Raw genomic sequence first — 24319 nt, forward strand, 5'->3', positions numbered from 1 at the left:
AATGTTTGCTCCAAGCAAACAACATGCACTCACGTGGGTAGCAACACATGAACCAGGCAATCATGGGTAAAGCTAGCAATAATTACAGTGGTGTTAGGTGGGAAAGGGCCACCATAATAAAAATGTCACTGACAATATATTTGGTTGCTAGTTTCATGTAGTATGTTACTCTTCATGAGTGTATGCCTGAGAACAGTTGGGATCATTTGCACTAAAAAAAAAAGTGAAGCAGGAGGTGGAGGTGGTGATGAGACAGTTTGGGAAGTCTAATAAGCGAAAATATGTGAATGATATATTTACGTGATGTGTGTTGACTGTCCTCAGAGCTGGATATGTTCTTTGCTAAACAGACTTCAAAACAAGTACCAAAAATTACTATTAAAAAAGTGTACCCGCCCATATATGTAATATCTGTCTGTCAGCAGTCTGCTTGGGAATTGAGTCACAGGAGCTGCAGAATAGGATGACTATCACCCTCTCACCTGCTCCAACACTGGGAGGAAGGCTGGGGATGCTTTGTCACTGTTGATAAGGAGTCGGAACACCCTTGGCAATACAGGCCAACCACATAAGCTTCTGCCACCCTTTTCAGCACAGAGCTGTTTAGAAAATAAAAGGTTGGGGAAACCAAGCTTTGTCATGAAAGGAGAAAGTCTGTCTTGTGTTTAAAAATAAATTTATTTTTTAAAGAACCCACATGTGGCAGATGAAAATATTTCTGGATCAAATCTATGTTTACAGATATTGACATCACTTTTACAGACTAGCAGATCAGTGGGGGGACAAGGATGGTGAGCAACAGCAGTCCATTATGGGCTGCTTCATGCATTATATGTTACTGAGCCATGCTGTGTATCTGCCAAACCGGTAGTGTTTCAGGCATGAATGTTTCAAGTACTCATCTGCTTTGTTTGCTTCCTATTTAAGGTAGAAGGGGATCAGATGTTTGGGGCTGCTATAGCCATAGGTTTTTAAAATTGGGGCTGCTATAGCCATACTGAAGTTTTAAAAATAGGAGTTGGAAAAAAACAGGTCAATGGTTGAAAAAGGCCATTTAAACACAGTAGTTAAGTCACTTTTAAAAAAAGTGAACTTGTCTTTACGCCTTTAATAGGAACATACTTTATTGTTCTTGGCGTTTTGCTAGAGAAGCTGTAGCCCAGGGGTGACTAATTTGTGGCCTTCCAGATGTTGGACTCCTATAAGCACTAGCCACCGTGGCCAACGGTCAGGGATATGTGAGTTGTTGGGCCACAGGTTAGCCACCTTAGTTAATGCCCAAGGTTTGCTAATGTTTCAAGTTTGCATTGTCCAAGTGTGGGGATCCTGGCCCTCCAGATGCTTGCTAGGGCTGATGGGTTGTAGTTCAGCAACATCTGAACGGCCAAAGTTTCTCCACCCCTGGTGCAGTCTTTCAAGACACAACAGAAAGGTTTGTTGAGGACTTCATAGTTTAGTGCCATGGGACTAAGCCTTGATGCACTTCCCCTCTTGTAGTGTGGTCACAAGGGAGGGATTGGCAGCATCTTCTTCCTCCTTTAAACTGATCAACTTACTGTTGCGACCCAAGAGGGCCAAACTGCTTAGTTTGTGGTTTATTTAAACTAGGAAGCAGATGCTTCCCATCTCCTCACTGCCATGCTGGAGGTGAGTGAGTGCTCAAGCAGGCTCATTCACATAGTCCTAAATCATGGTTTAGCTGCTGTCTGACCATACTGGATCTGGGCATCATAAGATGTGCTTTAGTTTGATCGTAATGCTAAACTTTTAGCATTACAAACTGATGCATAGTATTTTACTATTATTATTAGTGTTTCTTACCCACCCTTTACCAGAAGGTTTCAGGGTGGGTTACAGAATTTAAAAATAATTAAAAAACTACCCCACCTATAATCCAGACATGCCCAGATCCATTTTGGTCAGATCCATAAGCCCTAAACAACTGATGAAAGACACTTCTTTGGTTTATGGAGATACAATATGGAGGATATGCTTATATCCAGTTCCCCTGCCATAGGAAGATAATATTTGAGAGATTTGTGCTTTAGAGTGAATTTTTTTTATGGAGTCCATTGAATAAAAATACAGAAAACCTAAGTTAGAGCAAAAGACTAAACATGAGTGTCAGCATTCTTGAGTGTTTTACCATTTTGTCCTCTAAAAAAACAACAGCTGCTCTGGCATGGGGGTTGTGCACCTGGCTCTGTCTAGTAGAATTGTTCATGGACTTCTTTGGTAGGAAGTTCTATAGGCATCAATTGATCTTGCCACTGGCCTCTCCAACACAGAGTATTCGCTGCCTGTTTTCTGGAAGAAAAGAAGAAAAGGTGGTGTTTTTTAAAATTATTATTCTAAGCATTTCTAACCTTTATAGACAACGTTGACAGTTGTGAGTTTGGACTTAACTGGTTAGTAGTTGTTGGGATGGATGGATGTTCCTTGCTACACTAGGCCACTGGCTTGGAATTTTAAATGCATATATAAAGTTTAAATGGAATGATGACAGAAGATGTCATCAGATACAGTCTGACTACCATCACGTGACAGATAACTGCTTGTCAAAAGATTAAATGCAAAGTGTTCACTTAGGTACACTTCACAATATGTTTCACTAGGGTTTTAGAACAGAATTTGAAAAGCTTTGTTTTCATCTGTATAAGCAGAATAAGTTATACAAATTATTGTACAAATCTGTATTTCTTCATATATAATATCAATTTATATGCTTTGTTCTAAATTAGATTTTTAATTTGGAGTAATTTTAGTTTTAAAAAAAACTGACGAGAAAGATAGCATGTGTCAAAGGGGTTAAAATATTTATTTTTAAGGCCCCATAAAATTACTATGTGCATATTACCTGGTTGACCTTATGAGTGGTTAGGAGTAAGAAATAGCAGATATCAGTATCAATTGAAGTATGAATGCTGCTATTAAAACAATGCACTGATTCAAAAAGTCCTTCAAAAGCCTGTTTAAACAATATCTTCCCTGCTTTTTTTTTTTTAAGCTCACAGAATTTGGCTTAGGTGGGGGATTTCTTGATACTGAAGCCACAGTGTAGAAGGTTCGTCTCTGTTACTTGCACTTGTAATGGAGCACTTGCATAGAGATTGAGCACAGGCAGAAAATAAACAGCTAGGAATTGTATCAATGAACAATTGGTTCCCTTCAGTTGCTGCAAAGTGTTACACCATCTGCCCACTAGATGGCAGATTTTTTTTGCCTCTAAAGAGAATGGCCTCATGAAACAAAACTGACTAGCATTCAGATCTGCACTTACCCAGGTGTAGCCTCAAGAGATAGTCACAGGAGGAATGTACCATGCATTTTTTTCATATTTGAATACACTAGGATTATTTAAAAACAGTGTAGCTTATGTACTTACTGTTTTGCCAGTTTCATAGATATTTGCTCTAAGGAGCATCCTTTTGTCTCGGGTATAAAGGCAATGACAAACACTAATGATGCTAGGCTCATCAGTGCATAAATGAAACAGACCCATGGTAAGCCAATACGATCTAAGGAATCAAAAAAAATTGTCCAATATCTCACCGATGTTCTCAGGCCATTTTAGACAAGCAATCTGACATCATCACCCTTGCTATAGAGGTGGGGAGTCTGTGGCCCTCCAGATATTGCTGACCTACAAGCTCATATCAGCCCTAGCACATACAGCCATTAGTATGGGATGATGGGAACTGTAGTTCAGCAACATCTGGAGGGCCACAGGTTCCTCACCCTTGTATTATATATGTTGCTATTTCAATGAATTAAAGATGCATGAATGTAAGCACAACAAAACCATTCTTTAAACAGGTTTTGTTTTTAGTTGGCCCCCGTTGTGCACACACACACACATTCTCTTATACTAAGGCTGAGCAAAAATGACCTCTAAAAATTCTTTGTTATTTATGGGTGGCAAAATGGGGTGGGGGAGTTTGAAATTGCCCCACAGTTTTTCTCAGAAAACTGGCTGCTGAGAAATTGTGGCTCACTGAGCATTGAAACTGTATTGTTAGTTACAGCGGTAGCTGAAGGAACCAGGGGCTAAGAGCGGAGGACGGAAGAAGCCAAGTCTATTCCTTCTTTTAGTAATAAGAAAACAAGATCCACATTGGCACCCAGAATTCATGAATGGTGAAATTGAGGGTGCCATTTTTATCCAACAGTTCATGGGGGAAAAAAAATTCAAACCTTTTATCAGAAAATTCAGTTAGGATGCAATCCAATTAGTATTTGTGCTGGACTGGGGGGAGTAGGACGTGGAGTACTCACAGCTGAGCTGGCAGGGTTCAAGCGCCACCGGACTCCGCTAGCAGAAGCCCCTCATCCCTGCTCAGCTGTGGCAGCCCAGGACCCTGCCGGCTCAGCCAGGGGTCTGCCAGGGATGGCAAGCCCAGCGGACGGAGAACCAGCATAAGCTGGCAGAAGGCCCGAAAATGGGTTATTCTGGGGGCATGGTGGAGGAGGAGCAGAGGCAGGGGGACTTACACATCACCCTCTTGGTGTTCGGAGCACTCCCGTGGGTCCCGATCTTATTGGCCGGCGGAGTAAAATAATTTCCATGGTGGTCAATGGAGAGCTTACTCCCCGGTAGGGGTATTCGCAGGAGCTAGCTTTTGCTTTTCTGCCCACCCACCCCGCACATGGCTCCCAAATTAGCTGGCATTCAGCTGGCCTGGCGGTTCCTGAATGGACAGTGGATGCCTCAGAGCTTTCCACCGGCTCCTCCTCTGCCAACCCCCCTCCCATTGTCTGGATTGTTCTGTTAGTGTCCCAACTAGGGGTAGGGGAGAGGTTGGATTCAGTTTACATTAAAAGCGAATCTCCCTAATTCACACTTTCCAAAATGTGCAAACTGAAACACAGCTATCCTACAAAATTCACACATTTTGCGAATCAGTTCTCCAGCCAAGAAGTGTGCATAAAACGCACAGTGCATGCATAAAAATGGATATAAGTGAAAATAACATACAAAAATGCATTATGCTAAGCAAAATATGCTTTGCAAGAATGTGTATATTAGGCAAAATGGCATAATCCCTGGTTTTTGACACTTGAGAGAGAGATATTTTAAGACCCACCCTATTATAATTGTGGTTTGTTTTAAAATGTTTTTAATGTTGTACTTTAAATTGTTGTGACCCACCCTAGGACATTATGATGATGGAGAAATTTGCATTAAGATGCTGATAAATTTGCGTGACTTTTTTTTTGGAAAAAAAAATTACTAATTTGGAAATGTAGAGAACGGAACTTAAGATTGGAAAAATGAGAAAGTGGGAGAAACCAACATAGACCGATTTGCCCATCCCTAGCTCTGACACACACACACACACACACAGAGCACACACATACCAGGATTCTGAAGCCATTTTAAGCTCTTCCTCACAATACATTTTTTTTCTGTCAGGATCTCCCCCCCCCCCCCCCAGCAATTCCAGGGACAACATTCCTATAGAAAGATGTTGTAGTAGGCAGCAGTGCAGATGAGGGAAATATACTCTAGTATTTCCACTTTCTTGAAAATCAGATTCCTTGGCATGCACAAGGGCTCCAGCATGAAAGTAGCAGTGGCTCAACTGGGCTGGGACAAGGACTCTCTCTGGGAATTGCTTTCACATGTTACCTTTTCAGTAGGTATGCTTCACATGAAGCAGAAATATTAGTTTATTTTGCCACGTTTACTAGGCAAACACAACAAAAACAAAATCAGCCACATTTTGGCATGATTACAGTTTTAGCCAGTGATGACTGTGGGTCTGTCACGTGTTCACACTGAAGGTAAAACCATGGGGAAGTGGCCTTCAGTCTCTGAAGAGGTTGGTTTGAAAGTATAGCTGAAAGGGCTGTGGATTGGACAAATGAAACATTTGTCTGACAGAGTGGTGTTTAAGAGAGTCTAAGGTACGCTGCTCCTTAATGCTGAGCCGCTGCTACTTTCATGCTGCAGGAAGCTCATTGTGGTTGCTAGGGAATCTCTAAGTTACCTGTGAATAGCAGTGCCACCTGGTGAAGTAGTGAACTGCAGCAAGGAAGTATATGTGAATGTGTACCTGTGCCAGGCTACACAGCACATGGCCAAGGCAGACAGTGGCTTGATTCAGACTAAGTAGACTCTTCTTGTCCTGACAGCATGCTCCCACTAAATATATCTTGGGCACGGAAGGACAGTGAGGACTTTCCATTCTAGATGCTAGTTTCACCCTTATACTGACTGGTTCTGATGTTGCTGCAGCTAACAAGGGAATGAAATATTTGTATCCATCTGTCTACTTGACTACTGCCCAGATTCTTAAAATTCTTGCAATAACTGGTTTTATTTCTGCCTTTTGAGAGGATCATGATCCACAGGCCATTATACTCATCCATGCCTGCGCCTTACCTGTTACAGTCAAAAAGGTTGATGAGATTAGGAGATTAACACCCCAGTTCATGCTGGAGGTTAGAGCAATTGCTCTTCCTCTGATCCCGCCAGGAAATATTTCACTCAATACTAGCCAAGACACTGAAATTAAAAATAATAATAGTAAAAATATAAACTTAACAGTGCTCAGTGTTATTTAAAAAGTTGTCTACCTTCATAAAATTCTGTTCTGATCCTATGCACCCTTGTTCCACTAAATGGGGGGGGGAGGAGGGAGAGATTTCAGCATGGATGACAGACCCAGTGGGAGCTTGTGGTGGGCCTGAATAGGAGCTGCAAAGCCCATGATACAGAATCAGGCCTATGCTCCTGCCTGCCTCTCCGTAGCACATGAACTTGGATGCTAAAGTCAGCAGAAGAACACACTATTTACATTCATAGGGTCACAGGGCACTTCCAGGCTGCTGCTATTTTGTGGGTGGGATTAAAGCGGCAAGTTCAGGTTGCTCAATTAAAGTTTAAAAAACCTGCTTCCAAACTGGGCTTTTTGCAGTAAGAAAAGTGACAGGGAAATTGTCCTGGAAAGTGTGGGATAATAATTGCTTGGCCTGACGTCATATAGCCTCCTCACAAATAAATCAGAATGAGTGCTCAGTAAACAGCCAACGATGTATAACCTGCCCACAAACTTTGTACAAATAAATCGGAATAAATGCTCAATAAGCAAGTCATCTGGAAGTAACCATAGCTTCCATTCCTAGTATCTTCAGTTAAAAAGGACTTATGCACAGTGCCTCTGAGGCTGATCTTAAAATCCAGTCAGGCATGTATGAGTTCTGGCAGTCCTTCAGATAAGAACGTAAAAACCTAAGAAGAGCCTGCTAGATCAGGCCAAAAGACCCATCTAGTCCAGCATCCTGTTCTCACAGTAGCCATCCAGATGCCCATGGGAAGCACATAAGCAGGAGCACAACACAACAGCACTCTTCCCTCCTGCAGTTTCCAGGAACTGGCCTCTGACAACCTACTCTCAAAGTGGCAGATTCTTCTGTTTCAACATCATCTTGCATTGTTATAAAACTTTCTTCCTTCTGCCAAAAAGCAGCAAGAACCTAATACCAGTACCCAGATGCCAGCTTTGTATCCTGACAGCTGGAAATCTCAAGTCTGCAGCATTCTGCTCAACAAAATAATCTGAACCACTCTATTTGGCACAATAGTCAGCTTTCCACCTCCATTCAGTTAAGAAGCTACATTTCAGAATAAGCCTAACACCTGCCCACCTGCTGCTTTTTATGTATAATATTCCAGTATTTGATTAAGGTCCACTAATAATTATTGAGGACCTTGGGTTTAATAATTAAACTACACAGTTACTAGAAGACTCTCACTGTGACTGATAATATGAAAATAAAACAGCTTATAGTCTCTGGTCTGCTGAACAAAACTTGCTCTGTTACAGCTCTTATATAAACTCTCTGCTTTCTTCTTTCAAGCATCCAAGCTATATTTCCAAACAGAGTGTGCCTTCCTATGACCTTGCAGCACTGCCACTGAAACAGGCATTGAGCCAGAGTGAAAGCCTCTTGACCTACTGTCTCCATTAACTGAGTTATGTAGGTTTGCTGATAAGAGACAATGCATCTTGTTTTTTCCTGAACATATACCTGAGACATTCAATTAAAGAACTTTTCTCTTTGACCTTAACCCTTGCCACTGCAAGAGCTCTGCGGCTGCAATCTAAATAACGTAGTAAAGAATTAACTTGGTTTCCTGACTTTTCTTCCTCTCTGTCTAGCAGGTTTTTAAAAAGCAGAATTCAAAGTATTTGAAACAGGTTCTTTGGGTTACAGAGGTGCCCACTGTTGACAGAAAAGAAGATTAGACAAACTTACAATTTAGTAATGAATGACGCATGGGATATGAAAGCCTCTGAAAGAAATGAATTATTAAGAAGTGGTGCAAGTTGAGGGACGATAAAGAAAAGGGACTATCTCCTAAGCCATGGGGGCAGAATGTCTGGGGTGGGTGTGGGGGAGAGTCAAATACATGTTACACAGTTCCAAAGGCAAGAGCAACAGATGGACTAATGACTGGAAACAAGCCCTAAAAACTTGCCCCATAGGGAAGGGGTTCAGAAGATCCAACTGATGAGTAAATGGAGAAGGTATGGGAGCTGCCAAGATTACAGATCAACACAGCTTATGTCTATCCTGTGAAACTTAACTTTTATTTACACATGTATAGGATTGGGCTGTCAGAATGATTCCATGGGTTTTATCAGTGGAGATAGAAGCCCTAGAGAAATTTGATCCTTGTGAGAGTTGATCTTCACAGGGCCATATTTGCTTGGCTTACTCACCTGAAGCAACCACCCTAGGATGAAAAAGAAATATATGAACATTCAAGAAAAAAACAGCTTGTTCCTGCAAGGCTCTGATAAGTGAAACATGGAATAGGTGTCCTTTTAAATATATGTTTATTTCTTATGCTTCAGGTGTAATGCAGATGCTTGAGACAGCAAGCCAACAACCACCTCGCCTCACCCACTTGCTGGGAAGCTAGCGTAGCAGCTCCACCCCACCTGGTGAGCTGCTTCTGCCTATATATACTTACCAAGAAATGAGTTCCATTTAAATCAACAGAACTTATTTCTGAGTAGATACACATGGAATTGTGAAGCTTTTACGGTATAGTGGCAGCCTCACAAAAGTCCTAGCTGACCAAGGTATGTAACTGGCATGTTTTTCACCCTTCAAGGAATCTGTGTTTTCTCAAGGATGGAAACAGACCTGGGTTATGGTCAATTATTGTGTTTCCAGGGATGCAGACTCAACCATTGTTGTGTTTCTTGTTCCAGCAGGCCTTGGTGCAACCTGATACCTGCACTGCACCTAACGGCCTCATTTGAATATCTACTGCCTCTTCCCCCATTCCATCTTAAGACGATGGCCAGATAGTCATAGTCTAGGGCAGGGGTGGCCAAACCGCGGCTCGCGAGCCACATGCGGCTCTTTGACATATATGTGTGGCTCTCAACAAACTCTCAACTTGGCACTCCAGGGGAAGGATAAGATTGTTTCTGATCTTACTCAGACAATTTTCAGCTTTCAGAATAAAATAAGAGTTTTTCAAAGAGACATATTGTCAAGAAACTTCAGTTACTTTCCCAATCTCAAAAGGAGAGTAAATACATTCCCTGATATTGAAATAAAAGACCACAAACTGGAAGAATACAAATATAAATTAGCAGTAAATAGCCTGATAATTGCAGCAATGTCTGTTCGTGTCATAAAAATATTATAAGACTATAATTTTGTAAGGTGGTATCTGATTAAGATATCTCTAATTTTATTGGTTTACATATTTTCCTCCATGTTTTGACCAGATATTTACTAAGACATATCATTAAAATATGTTTTTACCCCTTTTATTTGCATATTTTTCTTAGATTCATTACTGTATTAAATATGCTCAATATAGTTAAAACAATAATCATTCAGGATTTTGAAAACATTTGCTATAGACATGTACTTTGTGATTACTGAAACTAATACAAATTAACAGTTTAAAAACTACATACACATGAATAAATATTATTACGTACATATATTTCTTAATATTTATATAAAATTTTTGTAACAAAATGTGCATGTAACAATAAACACGTGTGTAATATTTGTTCATGTCTTGCGGCTCTCAAACATCTGAAGTTTATCGTATGTGGCTCTTACGTTAAGCAAGTTTGGCCACCCCTGGTCTAGGGCTTTAACATCAGCCAAAAAAAATGGGGTTTTTTCCTGCTGTTCCTACCGCCGCAGACACAGTTCTGTTCACCATCTACCCTGATTACCCTTTTGAGGTTCGAGAGATCTCAAAATCTTGTGATCTTTTGGCTGGCCTAATAAAAGATATTGCCCTAATATGGACTTTGGAATCCATCAAGTGCCATTAGTAATGGAACAGATCACCATCTGAAGCCAGGGACAGCACAAAAGCACCTGCTGTTCTTATTGTTTATGTGCTCCTTGGGAAACAGCAGAAGTTAGAGAAGACATCAGTATCAGCTTCTAACCTATTTGGTAGCATATCCATGGCATTTAGATACTTAGGCTAGGCCAGTGTTCCCAGAGTCCAACCTGAAGACTCCACCTTTTAAGACCACTGGGGGCAATGTGTGCTGCAGGAGCTGCTCCTATTCCAACTACTCTAGTTATCCACAATTAAAGGCATGACTGGTGCATCAGGCAGGAGAGAAAGGAAGGCAAAGAGACCCCTGAAGCTTTGGCAGAAAGCACTCCTATGAACCTGCAATTGCCACCTTTCTCGTTGCCTTCAACCTCTCAAGAGACAAGTTACTATTTTCAAGCTGGCAACCCTAATCCAAGTTTCTAAGTGCCATTGGTAGCCTGCTCCCTAATGCAGAGCAGATTGGGAGTGCATTGGCCAGGATGCCTTGTGGCGTGCGTGGGGCCAGAGACATGGGATTGGATGGGGAAGACCTCTGAGCTGGGGCATGAAGCCAGTGTGATGCTGGTCAGACCAAATGCCCCCCTGGTTCTTCTCATAGTAGCCAATTGGCTGCCTCTGGAAGCCAGCCAGCAGGACCTGTGTGCAACTGTCCTCTCTCCACTTGTGACTCCCAGTGACTTACTTGGAGGCATATCGCCCTCTGGGGTGGAAGCGGAACATAGAGCAGTGTCCTTTAAACACTCAGAGAGCTGCTCTTGAATGCTGCCAGTGTAGCGCAGAGGGGCTGTTACACAGAATGGCACTTCCAGCAGCCTCTGTGCGGTGCTGTGACACTTGAAACCGGCCCTCTTTGAGCTGTGCAAAGCATCTTGAGCCTTGCGCTTTTGTAGTGGTAAAGTCGTGACCTACAGCTGTGGTGTCTGGACACGCAAGGTAAGTTATGCTAGCAGCAGCAACAGCATTTTCCTTCTCAAGGCCTTCTTTTTCAGAGGGGGGAATGAGTAGGGAGAAACACAGATAGATCTAGGAAAACATTGTACATTCTATCAATTATTTTCTAACATCCTCATTAAATTGGCATCTTCCACCCCCCAAGCCTGTCCTGTGTGTGAGGCTTGACTTTTTAGCTTTTTAGCATGTGTTTTATATTGTTTTAAATTTTTAAATTGTGTTTTAAATTGTTTTTTAAAAGATGTATTTTAAATTGTATTTGTTTTTAGTTACTGTAAACCGCCCAGAGCGCTTCAGCTATGGGGCGGTATACAAGTATAATAAATAAATAATAAATTGGGAAGTTACAAAGAGAGATGCCAGCTCTTCACTTGGATGCTCTGCCTGTACATTTAAATAGTGTACAGATCGTGAAGGACTATCAGCTAGGGCTGCTGCTCCACTACACCCTACATCCATCACAATCGCACCTGCTGTGGTGCAAAGCTAATGGTCTGCTTGGGCAGGCAGAGAGGGCCTGGTGGAAAAATGCCAGCCTTGTATACTGTCTCAGGGCATCATTCTTGGTTTCAGTGTGGCAATCTTATCTTCAAAAAGAAAGCTAAATTGAATCAAGTAGCTTGGTAATGAAAAAAATAGTGTGTGTGTGTTAATGATGAATCATACATCTCAGCATCTGAAACACGCAATGCTGCCAACATAATGCACATTTTAAAAAGAGACGTTTCCTGTGCTCTGGAAAACTCTGCCTACTGACATTAGGCAGCAGCCTTCTCTACACAGTTTTAGATGTCTGCTGAAAACTTCTCTGTTTCAGCAAGACCATACAGACCAGAAACATGATTTAGTTACATTTGTTTTCAAATGTTTTACTGATCTTATCTTTCTTTTAATTGTGGTTTTTATGCATATCTGTTTTTTATCGATTTGTATATTTCAGTCGTGTTTTATATGTAATTGGACTTGTACATCGCTTGGAGAATATTTTTGAGCAAGTTATGCATTTTCTAAATAAATAAATAGTTCCTTTTCACAAAGTAAAATTATCCAGAGTAAGGCAAGCCTCTTCTCCCAACTGCTTTGTTGTTAAGATTCAGACAGGTACTTGCAATGCCTTACATGCATTGTTCATTCTGAAAACAGAAACCCATTTTCCAAGCTGCAGGCATCAAATATGTGCTGCACCTTTTTCCCAGTAGCACTGATATAAATACAAGGGAATCTACTGACTTCATGCTACTGAACTACTATTTGACACATGATTTACTAAAGGCCCTGAGCCAAGAAACACTGGCAGTTCTCATGCAAGGACTGATACACAACTCTTGAAGCACTGCCAAGTATTTTGAGTTGCATCTGAGGATGGCACTTCACGTGGGTTTTTTGAGATGTAGGTTTTGGTCCACAAAAGCTGATGCCACAACAAATTTGTTAGTCCTGTACCATAGGACTTTCTGTAATTTCTTCAGCTACAGACTAACCCCACAGTTACCCCTCTGCATGTAGAAAAAGAATCATTTTCTCACTAAGTGTGGGTCCTCACCGGAACTTTCTTCCATTCTTGGTTCAATGCAATGCCAGACAGGTTGGAAGAAATGCAGGAAGAAAATGCACTTGTTTGTACAAGATCATACTTTGAACCCAGTATCTTGCTGATGGGCCTGCTGCCTATCAAAATGATCACACCACATTGCTAGGGACATGTTAACAAAGCATTTGGTTGCAAGGCTTTGACTCTGTAAATTGAGAACTTTGATGTTCATTTACATCCGTGAGAGCATCTTACACCAACATTTACTTAGCAGTCAAAATAACTTATAAGAAAAGAAATTAAAAATATTATTTGAAACACTTACTTGGTCCAAGTCCTATGGAGAAAGCAGCAACGTAAACTAGCAGGCCAGCCAAAGAAAGCCATTTCAGAGCTGATGGAACTTCCATAGCTCCTGTTGCCACCTGGGATTCTGCTTGGCTTGTGGCAGGGGCTCGCCCCCCTACCCAGGCTGTCCTGTTCTGCTCCTCCACATTAGCAATGTTAGCCTTCCATTGTGAATTTTTGCTAGATAAAGCCATGCTAACAAATTGCTCCTTAAGAGTTTCATTTGTGGAGGTCAGTTTTCCCACTCCATTGAAGGTGGTATCTTCCAAGGACTGGTTTCGACAGACAGTAGTAAAATTCACGTGTATATTAAGTATCACCAATCCCATGGTGAATAATGACACAGACATGAGGGATGAACCAATACAGAGAAATGTCTTGCTTCCTATTTGGTCCACAAAAAGGGTGGCTGGGATTGTACTGACCACTTTGACCACTCCAACACCGGTAGAGGCCAGACTAGCTGCCTCATTGCTCTGGAATCCAACTGATTTCAAAATGGTGGATGCATAATATAAGATGTTAGGTTGCCCTGTTGTTTGTACAAAAAACACTAAAATGAATCCTATCAGCATCCGAGCCCTCATGTTGTCTTTTGAACGGAACAGATCCAAGAAACAGTACCGGTGCTCATCTTTCAAGGACGATTTGATCATAGCGAGTTCTTCAGTAGTGTCTGAAGTTGTCCTGAGTTTTCCAAGTACTTTGCTAGCAGCTTCATCCAAGCCTTTCATAACCAGGAAACGAGGACTCGGCAGAAGGTAATACAAAGCAATGGCTTGTAAAATTCCCAATGGAACGATGAGGCCAAACATGTACTTCCACCCATGGGAAACACTGGCAAAGGCATAATTTGAAACATAGGCAAAAAGGATACCCATTACGATCATGAGTTCATTCAAAGACACAAGCAAGCCTCTTCTGTGCTGTGGGGCAATCTCTGCAATATACACGCATGTTGCAGTGGAAGAGAGTGAAATGGAAACCCCTATTGCAATCCGTCCTACTATAAGTAGTCCATATGAGGCAAACAGTATCAGCATCAGACTGCCCAGTACAAGTAAACAAGATGCTAACATAATGGTAACTCGCCTCCCATATTTGTCGATCAGAATCCCACCAGTTAATGAAGCCAGCAAGGCACCAATGAGAAGAGCACTTACAACTATTTCCTGTTGTCGGCATGAAAGCACTAGTATGCTGGTTAGCTGAAGAAGAGCTCCAGAGATAACTCCTAGTTCGTAACCCATCATAAGGCCACTGATAGCAGCAATGGCAGATGACAGAAGAGTAAGCTTTCCAAATCCTGGAATTAAAGGATGTGAAAATGATCAGTTTAGTATCTTCAGAAATTATTTATAGCCCAATGTTTGCCCAAGATATTCACACAGACCAAGAGGAAATTTCTATCAAAGATGACAAAAATCAGCCCTAGAATTATATCTATTTTACTAATAACTTCCTAAGCTTCATATTTTAAAAAAAGAGCTTATATCTGATTGTCCGTAAATACTTGCATGCTTGCATTTGTATTTTTTCCTCATGTCCTGAGTCCACCTTACCATTTAATCCTTGACTTGTTCAAACTTGTACTCATACTGTAGTTTTAATCCACTTGGCCAGCTCGTTTTTAAATTATTATTATTGCTTTTATGGCTTTATTGTTGTACTTTGTAGATATGTATTTTAATTTTTATTGCAAGCCAGCTTGAGACCAAATACAAGAAGGCAGGATATAACTGCTTAAATAATAAATTAAAAATTAAAACACCATGGTCTATTTTAGATTAACATTCAGTTTCCAAAAGTGGCTGGTCAGATGGCTCTGAAAGATCATGACCAAGAACTAATCATAATGGGCCCAGTTGTTTTTTCCAAAAATCTAGGTTTAGTTTAGCTATCATGATTAACAGTTGTTGATAGACAACCCTTCTAAAAAATTGCCTAATCCTTTTGGTTGCCATGGTCATTTCCTCTGTTTGCAGTGTTTAGGCTGTGACTGCCACAAAAGCACATACCACAAAAGAAGGTTAGTGGGAGACTTGGAGAAACCTGTTTACAAAAGTATAAAAAAAACTTTAGAAAAAAACCCTAAGGAGAGGGGAACAAAACATGCCCATGAGACCTGAGCATGCACTGATCATGGAATGCTGACCAACAACAAGTGGAGTGGGGGAAAGGAAAACAGTTGGAGAAGGAATGGAATGGAGTGCCTGGAATCTTGAACAGCAGCACTCCACACTGCAACATTTTGTTGCAGGTTCTATTTGTATATTTCCTGCTTGATTAAGGTTCATGTGTTGCTCGGACTCTGAACTTCTCCTCACCAGTAGCCTCTGGCTTCTTGACTATTAATTAGCTCAGATACCTAACAATATTTCTAATGGCTACAATATCAATGAAAGAAAATAAAAACCAGAGTGGTAAAAACTGGAGACAAAGAGAGCGCATATGCCATTTTATTTCCAGACGCCAAAGTAAACTTTGCCTTCTACAGCTGCATTGTTTATTATCCTAAGACCACTGTAACTATGCACATTCTGCTTCTAGCGCACCCTTTTCTAACCTAGCAACTTATAATTCTTATGTATGATTGTCCTCTCCTTTCATCACTCGAATCAGTTTCCCTGCATGACACTGACGATCCTACAACTGACAGCCAAATGAAGAACTGCATGATTTTTCCATGGTTGTAAAGAAAAAGGCCATGTTTCTGGAAGCTTGCTTTGACAATAAAATCCTGTTCATTCACACAAAAGAAAGAAAAGTTCTCAGTTTATGGTTGGAAAAAAAATCTTCCTATCCTAGTGTATATAAGCTAATTTTGCTATAGCAATAATTTCCTTTTATTAGAAAGGAAGATTTAACTGAGGTCAGATCAGAGCTTGGAAAAGTTAATTTTTTAAACTACAACTCCCATCAGCCCCAGCCAGCATAGCCACTGGAGTGGGCTGATGAGAGTTGTAGTCCAAAAAAGTAACTTTTCCAAGCTCTGGGTCAGATACACTATAATAAAATGGAGCATTTTGTTCTTTCCAAAGAAAGCTTACAAAGCCCCTTGTGCAGTGCTTCCCAAGTGCCTGACTTGGAAAGTGCTCCACAAGGGGCTTTGCAAGCCCTGTGATTCGTGCTTGAGAAGCAGCGCTTCGAAAGCATGACAATCAGCTGATTGTTGGGTCCCTGGGAAGCACTGCACAAGGGGCTGTGCACTGCACAATTGGGGCTTCCCAAAGGCAAAGCACCCTGGCAGAGCTTCCAAAGCACTGACAATCTGCTGATTGCCAGGTGCTTGGGAAGAGCTGCGCGAGAGACTTTGCAAGCACCACCGAGCCTGCAAAACCCCTCTTGTCCAAGCCTCATCTTTACCTGCCCCTCCTCTGACATCATATATGCCATCAGGTGTAGGGCAGGTGGGTCTGACTTGGCCGAAACAGTCTCGTGGGCCCAATGGGGAAGCCTGGTGAGCCCTCAAGCTGGAAGTCCCCCACCCCTGCAATGTAAGTTCACAAAGGACTCTTTTTTGCAAGTGCCTTGAATAAGATGAATCAAAAGTAGAAAAGGCGGACAGCTGGTTTCTACATTGACACTAAACCAACGTTAGCTAACAGTGGCACAAAACCAATGCAGAACAGCCCCAGAATCTAAATTTAAAAAGGAAAAGAAACAAAACTTGAAGATGAAATATGCAAACTAGGCCATGTCATCGGATATCCTACAAAAAAGCTTCTCAAATAGAAAGTACAACTGGACACAGGGGTGGGGAGGCAAACCATTTGATTGGCTAAAATTTAGAAAAAGGGTGGTTAACCTGTGGCCCTTCAGATGCTGTTGGCACCAACTCCCATCAATCCCAGCAAGCATGGCCAGTTGTCGGTGAGGATGGGATCTGTAGTCCAGCAACACATGGAAGGCTACATATTAGCCACTCCTGGATTAGAAGATGGTGGTGAGAAACTTTATGACGTCTAAGAACCCTGCTGTGCAAATAAGAAAATCGTAAACCTTTATCTGGTGAAATGCCATTTACTGTGTACATATCACCCCAGTGAAACCTATACTCTGAACAAAATCTGCCCCCTCCACACAACTTGGGACTTGAAGCTCTGAAGACATCATTTACTGCAATGATGCTAATAAGAATTAATATGGTGAGAAGGATATCAGTTAAAAAAAATTAGGATGCCATAAGGGTTTTGAAAGGGTTTTTTAAGAGGATTTTTAAAAAACATGTGACTGTTTCTGTTACAGGCCGAACAGTGAATTTTGTTTTCTTTAAAATAAATAAAAGTGAGGGGTTTTTTTAGTGTTTCAGGCTATCTCTGCAAAATCAAGTTAGCACTGATTCTGCAAATATATGAGCCAAAATATTCCCTCTCCGCTTGATTAGCAAAATGTGTACCTACCTACTGCTACTTTGATAACTTGTACCAGTATTTAAATCACTCCTCCCCCTTTCTAAGATAATGGGGCAGAGTGTGGGGTGGGAGAAGGAGTGCATTTCTAAGATAGAGAGATTAGAAACATTTTTCATTTATTGTTCTCTTTAAACAATATGGTTTGAATTCAGGCAGGGCAGCCCAGTGAACAAGCATGATAAATATTTGCTGGAATATAAGCTGACGAGATGAGATTGTTTATACATGGCTTCTGAAAAGTTAAAACCTGTGTAGTAACACTGTGGCAAACATTCAACTTCTGTAATGTGAAATGAGCAGACAAAGACATTGTAAAGGGTGTGCAATCCATCCAGAAAATGTATTGATTTAAACATTTATTGTCAAGATATTATCTTAAAAATGCCCCCTCTCAAGCTTCTCACTGTTGGTTGGTTATGTGAAGCACCACGATATGGCAAAAGAGATTTTCAGTTCCGAGGAAGCTACCTTAAAGCTCTGTATTCTATGGGCAGAATCCAGCCAAAGTTAAACACATTTAAATGTATATATTTCACAAACACAGAACAAAGAAAACAAAACCAGAGTATCCCATAAAGATCATGAGGACAAATAGGTTTATGTTAGATATAAGAATTGCCCAACCTTGGGGGGAAAGTCCGCAGTCAAGTCAGCGACATCATGGTACATCAGTCTAAAATTCCACTTTAAAGTCCTATTGATTTCAGTGAGGGACTTAGGAATTTCCTAAATGTAGAAATACTATTCTTAGCTCTAGTAGCCATTGATCAACCTACATTCTATAAATTTGTATAATCCTCTGAAAACTTTCTATACAACTTGCTATCACAGTAACCTGTGGCAATAAATTCCATAGGTTTTGTCACATGAAGAAATGCTTCTTTTTTGTTTGTTCACAAACTAATGCCCATGTTTGGCTCACCAGATGTGTCCTCTTTATGCAGTCATAGCTGGTTCCAAATTAAAGCAATGACAATCTTCACATGTAGAAGATCAACATAGAGACAGACATGGTATTCTGATTTGGAATATGGATTTTTGGAGATGGTGCAAACGTAGTAATGTTATGGGAATCTGGTCATATTGTGCCAAATGAGGAGAGGGCCATTTTGGTAGGATTTCATGTAGCTTAAAAATGCCTGCTAATTGGCACTGATGGTCAGTTAGTTTTCCCAGCACATGAAATGTAAGACACATCAATCTGCCAGTCTGTGGGTTAGAAAGAAAAGTTTTGCAGTTTGAATCTAGTAAGCATAGTAGAGAAAGACCAAGCTCTGCAGCAGGCTGGGCAACCAACCAGACTTAGAAAAGCTACACGGGAACAGTAATGCTTTTGGGGAACTAATGGGATTTTGTTTGGGTGCCTTCCAGCTATTTCTTGCTGCAGCCTGATGTATCTATCTAAAAAAACAGAAATTACCAAAAGGTCACAGGTCTTCACTGCTCCATTCCACAACTAACCCTATCTCAATAATACTGGTTTTCACCTATTTATGGGTTTCCAACAATAGGCTTTCCTTACACACCCCTGGAATAAAAACAGAGGACTAAACATGGTTATTAGGCAGACCCTTCTAATATCAGACTGAAAAAGTTTTCCCCATGCAAAAATTCTAACAACATGACACAAGTGGTATAGCAAGTTTGATAGGTTTTATTGGAACTTGTTGAGAGTAACTTCAGAGTCTATTCCTTAATATTCTACTACTATTCCTTAATATTCTACTATGTTGATTCTCCTCGATCTCTCAGCAGCTTTCGATACCATCGACCATGGTATCCTTCTGGGGAGACTGGCTGAGCTGGGAGTGGGATGGACTGCATGGCGGTGGTTCCGCTCCTACTTGGCAGGTCGCCTCCAGAAGGTGGTGCTTGGGGAACATTGCTCGGCACCCTGGACTCTCCAGTATGGGGTTCCGCAGGGGTCAGTTCTGTCCCCCATGCTGTTCAACATCTACATGAAACCGTTGGGTGCGGTCATCCGGAGCTTTGGAGTGCGTTGCCATCAGTATGCTGATGACACGCAGCTCTATTTCTCCTTTTCATCTTCTTCAGGTGAGGCTGTGAATGTGCTGAACCAGTGCCTGGCTGCGACAATGGACTGGATGAGGGCTAATAAACTGAGGCTCAATCCAGACAAGACTGAGATGCTGCTAGTGGGTGATTCTTCTGACCAGATGGTGGATGTCCAACCTGTTCTGGATGGGGTTGCACTCCCCCTGAAGGAGCAGATTCGTAGCTGGGGGTTCTCCTAGAACCATCTCTGTCACTGGAAGCTCAGGTAGCCTCAGTGGCACGGAGTGCCTTCTACCAACTTCGGTTGGTGGCCCAACTACGTCCCTATCTGGACAAGGATAACCTGGCTTCAGTTGTCCACGCTCTGGTAACCTCCAAATTAGATTACTGCAATGCACTCTACGTGGGGCTGCCTTTGAAGACAGTTCGGAAACTGCAGCTTGTGCAAAATGTAGCGGCCAGATTGGTAACAGGGACCAGACGGTCCGAACATATAAAACTGATTCTGGTCCGCTTGCATTGGCTGCCTGTTATGTTTCCGAGCTCAATTCAAGGTGCTGGTTTTGACCTATAAAGCCTTACACGGCTTGGGACCACAATACCTGATGGAACGCCTCTCCCAATACAAACCCACCCGTACACTACGTTCAAGATCAAAGGCCCTCCTCCGGGTGCCTACTCCAAGGGAAGCTCGGAGGGTGGCAACAAGGGAGAGGGCCTTCTCAGTGGTGGCCCCCAAATTATGGAATGATCTTTTTGACGAGGTGCACCTGGCGCCAACACTGTTATCTTTTCAGCGCCAGGTCAAGACTTCTCCCAGGTATTTTAGCATGTGTTTTAAATTGTTTTTATATTGTTTTAAATTTTAAAATTGTGTTTTAAATTGTTTTTAAAATATGTGTTTTAAATTGTATACTTGTTTTAATGTTTTTGATTGCTGTAAACCGCCCAGAGAGCTTCAGCTATGGGGCGGTATACAAGTGCAATAAACAAATAAATAAATAAATATGAGGAAAGATCATTTCAGTCTCAGCTTGTATGATACTTTATTTTCTCCCTCTCTCTGGTTTGGATTCCTAAATTTACTAGTGCCTAAGATTCTTGTTCCTAACAGGACTCATGTGACTGCACCATACATTAAATCAAGTTGCTAGCCTTAATGAGATTGCCTATATACACATATATTGTTCGATATCTTCCTATATAATACTTTCGTAAGCATCACACTACATGCTTTCGCACAGGCACAAACCTGTGTAGAAGTGTTCACACAAGGGGCAGCGGTAACAATGCCACTTGCTTGAGGCGCACAGTGCTGGCAATGGTGGGCGAGTTGCCCAGCAGTGGTTGGTGGCAGCACAAGGCGTCTAAGGCACCTGGCGCCTGTGTGCAAGGCATCCGGTGGCACCCGAAGCACCTGGGGGCCCATGGCAAACAGGTAAGGGAGCGAGTGGGACAGTGGCAGAGGTGACTGAGGTGCCCAGGGTTGGGCCTGGACCTTGGTTGGTCGGTCAGTCGGTCATGGGAGGGACCTGGGGAGGAGACCCACGGGGGGAGGGAGAAGGACCTGTGGGGGGAGGGAAGGAGGCCTGGCTGGTGACCCATGGGAGGGGAGAGAGGGGGAAGTGCTGATGATCCATGGGGGGGAGGGAGGCGGTGTGCTAATGACCTGCATGCACAGAGGGAGATGGGGGCGCTGGGGATCCATGGGAGGAGGGGGAGCACTGGCGACCCATGGGGAGAGAACCATGGTGACCCATGCGCAGGGGGAGGGAGGGGGAGCACTAGCGACCCATGGAAGGAAAGGAGAATGCTGGCTACCCATGGGGTGTGTGCTGGCAACAGTAGGCGGGGTTGGTGAGTGAAGCGAGCGGGGCGGAGCCCCTAATACACACACACACATTCTTTGTATCACACTTTTGGGTTTATCCACTTTTTATCAAAGAGGCATACTTAGGGTTTGCATCTCAAAGGGAGGGAGAAATGTTATGGATAGTTTTCATATCCCAGCTATTGTAACAGGCAACCGTTACACTGAGGTTTAAAAATATTTATTTCATAAATCTGCAGTGTTATTGGATATTGTGTGTTAGGACTGTATGCACAAAATATCCTTCTGGTTTGCCCATACCCAAACAATAAGATCACTTGTACAGAGCAATGCTATACACCAAATATTTAAGTGGAGGAAGGATGAAAATACCACTACTTCTATACCAGCAGAATAGCTATTATATCCTGTAAGACTCAGCCCAGGAGGAGAGATAATAATGCACACCAGAGAAAATACAAAACCAGTCCAGAAAACACCCTTAGAAACGTCACCAGCACCCACCAGTCAGATACTGTGCTGTCAGCAACAGCCACATGCTGTCCACACATGGGAGGGAATCAATGAATTCAGGTCGATGGGGACACAAGGCACACCCTTGCATCACCCCACAGCACATGCAGCAACACAAGAGGGCCTCCTCTGCCTTAAGTCCAAGTGGTACGGTCAGCAATGACCCCAATAATGCAAGTCCCCACCATCCCTTCAGACAGAGTTTGAATCCATTTATGCTCCTCATAAGCCACTCCTCATGATCACTGTTGTCCATGCACTTGTAACCTCCAGGCTGGATTACTGTAATGCACTCTATGTGGGGCTGCCCTTGAGGTTGGTCCAGAAGCTGCAGCTGGTGCAAAGTGCAACGGTGAGACTACTCACTGGGGCAGGGTATCGCCAACATGTCACACCGCTGCTGAAAGAATTGCACTGGCTGCCCATTTGCTACTGGGCCAAGTTCAAGGTTCTAGTTTTGGTGTACAAAGCCCTATACAGCTCGGGACCAGGATACCTGAAAGACCGTCTTATCCCTTATATACCCAGTTGATCACTGCGCTCTGCAGGTGAGGGCCTCCTGCAGATACCATCTTATCAGGAGGTCCGTTCTGCACAACACAGGAAATGGACCTTTAGTGTGGTGGCGCCTACCCCGTGGAACTCTCTACTCTTAAATACTAGACAGATGCCTGTTATCTTTTTGGCGCCTATTGAAGACCTTCCCCTTTCAACAAGCCTTTTAAGCTGAGACCTTATCCCAGTCTTTCTTTGTTGGAATTGCTTTTTAATATGCTTTTAAACCTTTTTATAATAACAATGTTTTGTACCCTTTTTAAAAAAAATGTCTTCAAAGCTTTTAAAAAAATGTTTTTAAAGTTGTTTTGTTTTAATGTATTTTAATGTCTGTTTTTATGATGTTTTAAAGTGTTTTTAGTGCTTTTGTTTGCCGCCCTGGGCTTCTGCTGGGAGGAAGGGCAGGATATAAATCAAATAAATAAATAATAAGCACTGTTTATACCAGGGGTGGGGAACCTCCAGTCTATAGGCCAAATCCAGTCTGCAAGGCAGTTTTCCCCAAACCACATCCACTTGCCCCTCACCTGACAATATACATGAAGTCAGGTGAGGGACAGGAAAAGACGCAGCTGGATCAGCAATTGTGCAACCAAGTTCTCTATGGGGAATTGCACAGCTGATCCCTGAAGAAAGCAGGCCTGAAGCAGCCAGTGTCTTCAAGCCTGCTGAACTGGCTGCATGACTGAGTTCCCCGCAGGGCACTTGAACATGCAGCCAATCCCTGCAGAAAGCAGGGTTGAAGTCACTGCCCATCAGCTTGATGGTTGATAACGTCAAGCCTGCTGGTCAGTGGCATTTCAAAGTACCATGCAGGGCTCTTTGCTATGAAATCCCATTGATATCACTCCAACCACTTGTCAAATTTGGCCTGCAAGGGGAAATGAAGATAAGGATCTGGCCCATTGGCCAGATCTGGCTCCCCACACCTGGTTTACACAACGGGGAAGCAGAAGAACACACACAACATGGCACCCACATAGCTCCCAGAGCAGGACAGAACTCCTCCTGGACAAGGGTTCAAGTCCCACCCCAGGAGGAAAAGGCTCTTTTGCTGGGCAGCAAAGGGGAAGGGTCAGGACATGTAACAATGGGACCCACGAACACACATTGACAGCAGTAGCCTTCAGTAGCTTACCACATAGAGCAGGGCTCTGGGAAGCAGGGAAGTTTAAGCCCCACAGGGAAGAATGGGGGCGGGGAGAGAAATGTCCTTACTCATCTTTTCCATGCTTGAAAAGCCCGTCACGTCAGGGGAGCTCTTAGGATTGGAACCCACACTACAACCTCCACAGAGCAATTCCCTATTCACTCAGTTACAGCAGCAGACAGGAAACAGGAACGCCATTTGTCTCTTGGCTGACCGCAGCCCCAAGAGCCAGTCATAGATGCCAAGAGGACAGGAGCTGTGGGAGGAGCTGCAGCAGTGTGGACCAGATCACATTTTACGTGCAGGGGGTCCAAGGTTCAAACCCAGAGTACAACCCTACACTGGGAAAGTTCCCTAATCATGTGCTGAGCCAGTCAGAAAAAATGCTACATGTACCAATAGTCTGGCTTCTGCATGGGCCAATCACCCCTTTTGGACCACCCCCTCTTCCTGTCTGTCGTGTACAAAGAGTGCAAGAGTCTGCTTGGAGCGAGTAAGTTGACAATCATATGAAAGAACAGTGCTTGTGTCTGGAGTCCCAAGGCCAATGTACCTGTTTGGGTTCTACGAAGAGAAGTGTTAGCAATGTGCTCAAGTTCTTAGCAGTGGTCTGCAGGCAGGCTGGTTTGTGCCACATGCTCCCTTTTTGTGCAAAGTACCCTTTCGCACT

The 24319-nt window shown here is 42.6% G+C and overlaps 1 protein-coding gene across 1 annotated transcript in view; it reads right to left on the bottom strand.

The window, feature by feature from the left end:
* Positions 1–697: 697 nt before the first annotated feature.
* Positions 698–24319, bottom strand: part of SLC2A12 (solute carrier family 2 member 12) — a 44975-nt gene continuing 21353 nt past the window's right edge. Inside the window, exons 3-6 of the mRNA XM_061623872.1 lie at positions 13147–14475; positions 6386–6508; positions 3386–3518; positions 698–2307 (exon numbers count right to left, since the gene is read on the bottom strand). Of these exons, the coding sequence (XP_061479856.1) occupies positions 2208–2307; positions 3386–3518; positions 6386–6508; positions 13147–14475 (1685 nt within the window). The 3' untranslated portion in view covers positions 698–2207. The remainder of the gene's footprint in view (positions 2308–3385; positions 3519–6385; positions 6509–13146; positions 14476–24319) is intronic.

Source organism: Rhineura floridana, chromosome 4 (assembly GCF_030035675.1).
Source record: "Rhineura floridana isolate rRhiFlo1 chromosome 4, rRhiFlo1.hap2, whole genome shotgun sequence".
In the NCBI taxonomy this organism is placed as follows: Eukaryota; Metazoa; Chordata; class Lepidosauria; order Squamata; family Rhineuridae; genus Rhineura; species Rhineura floridana.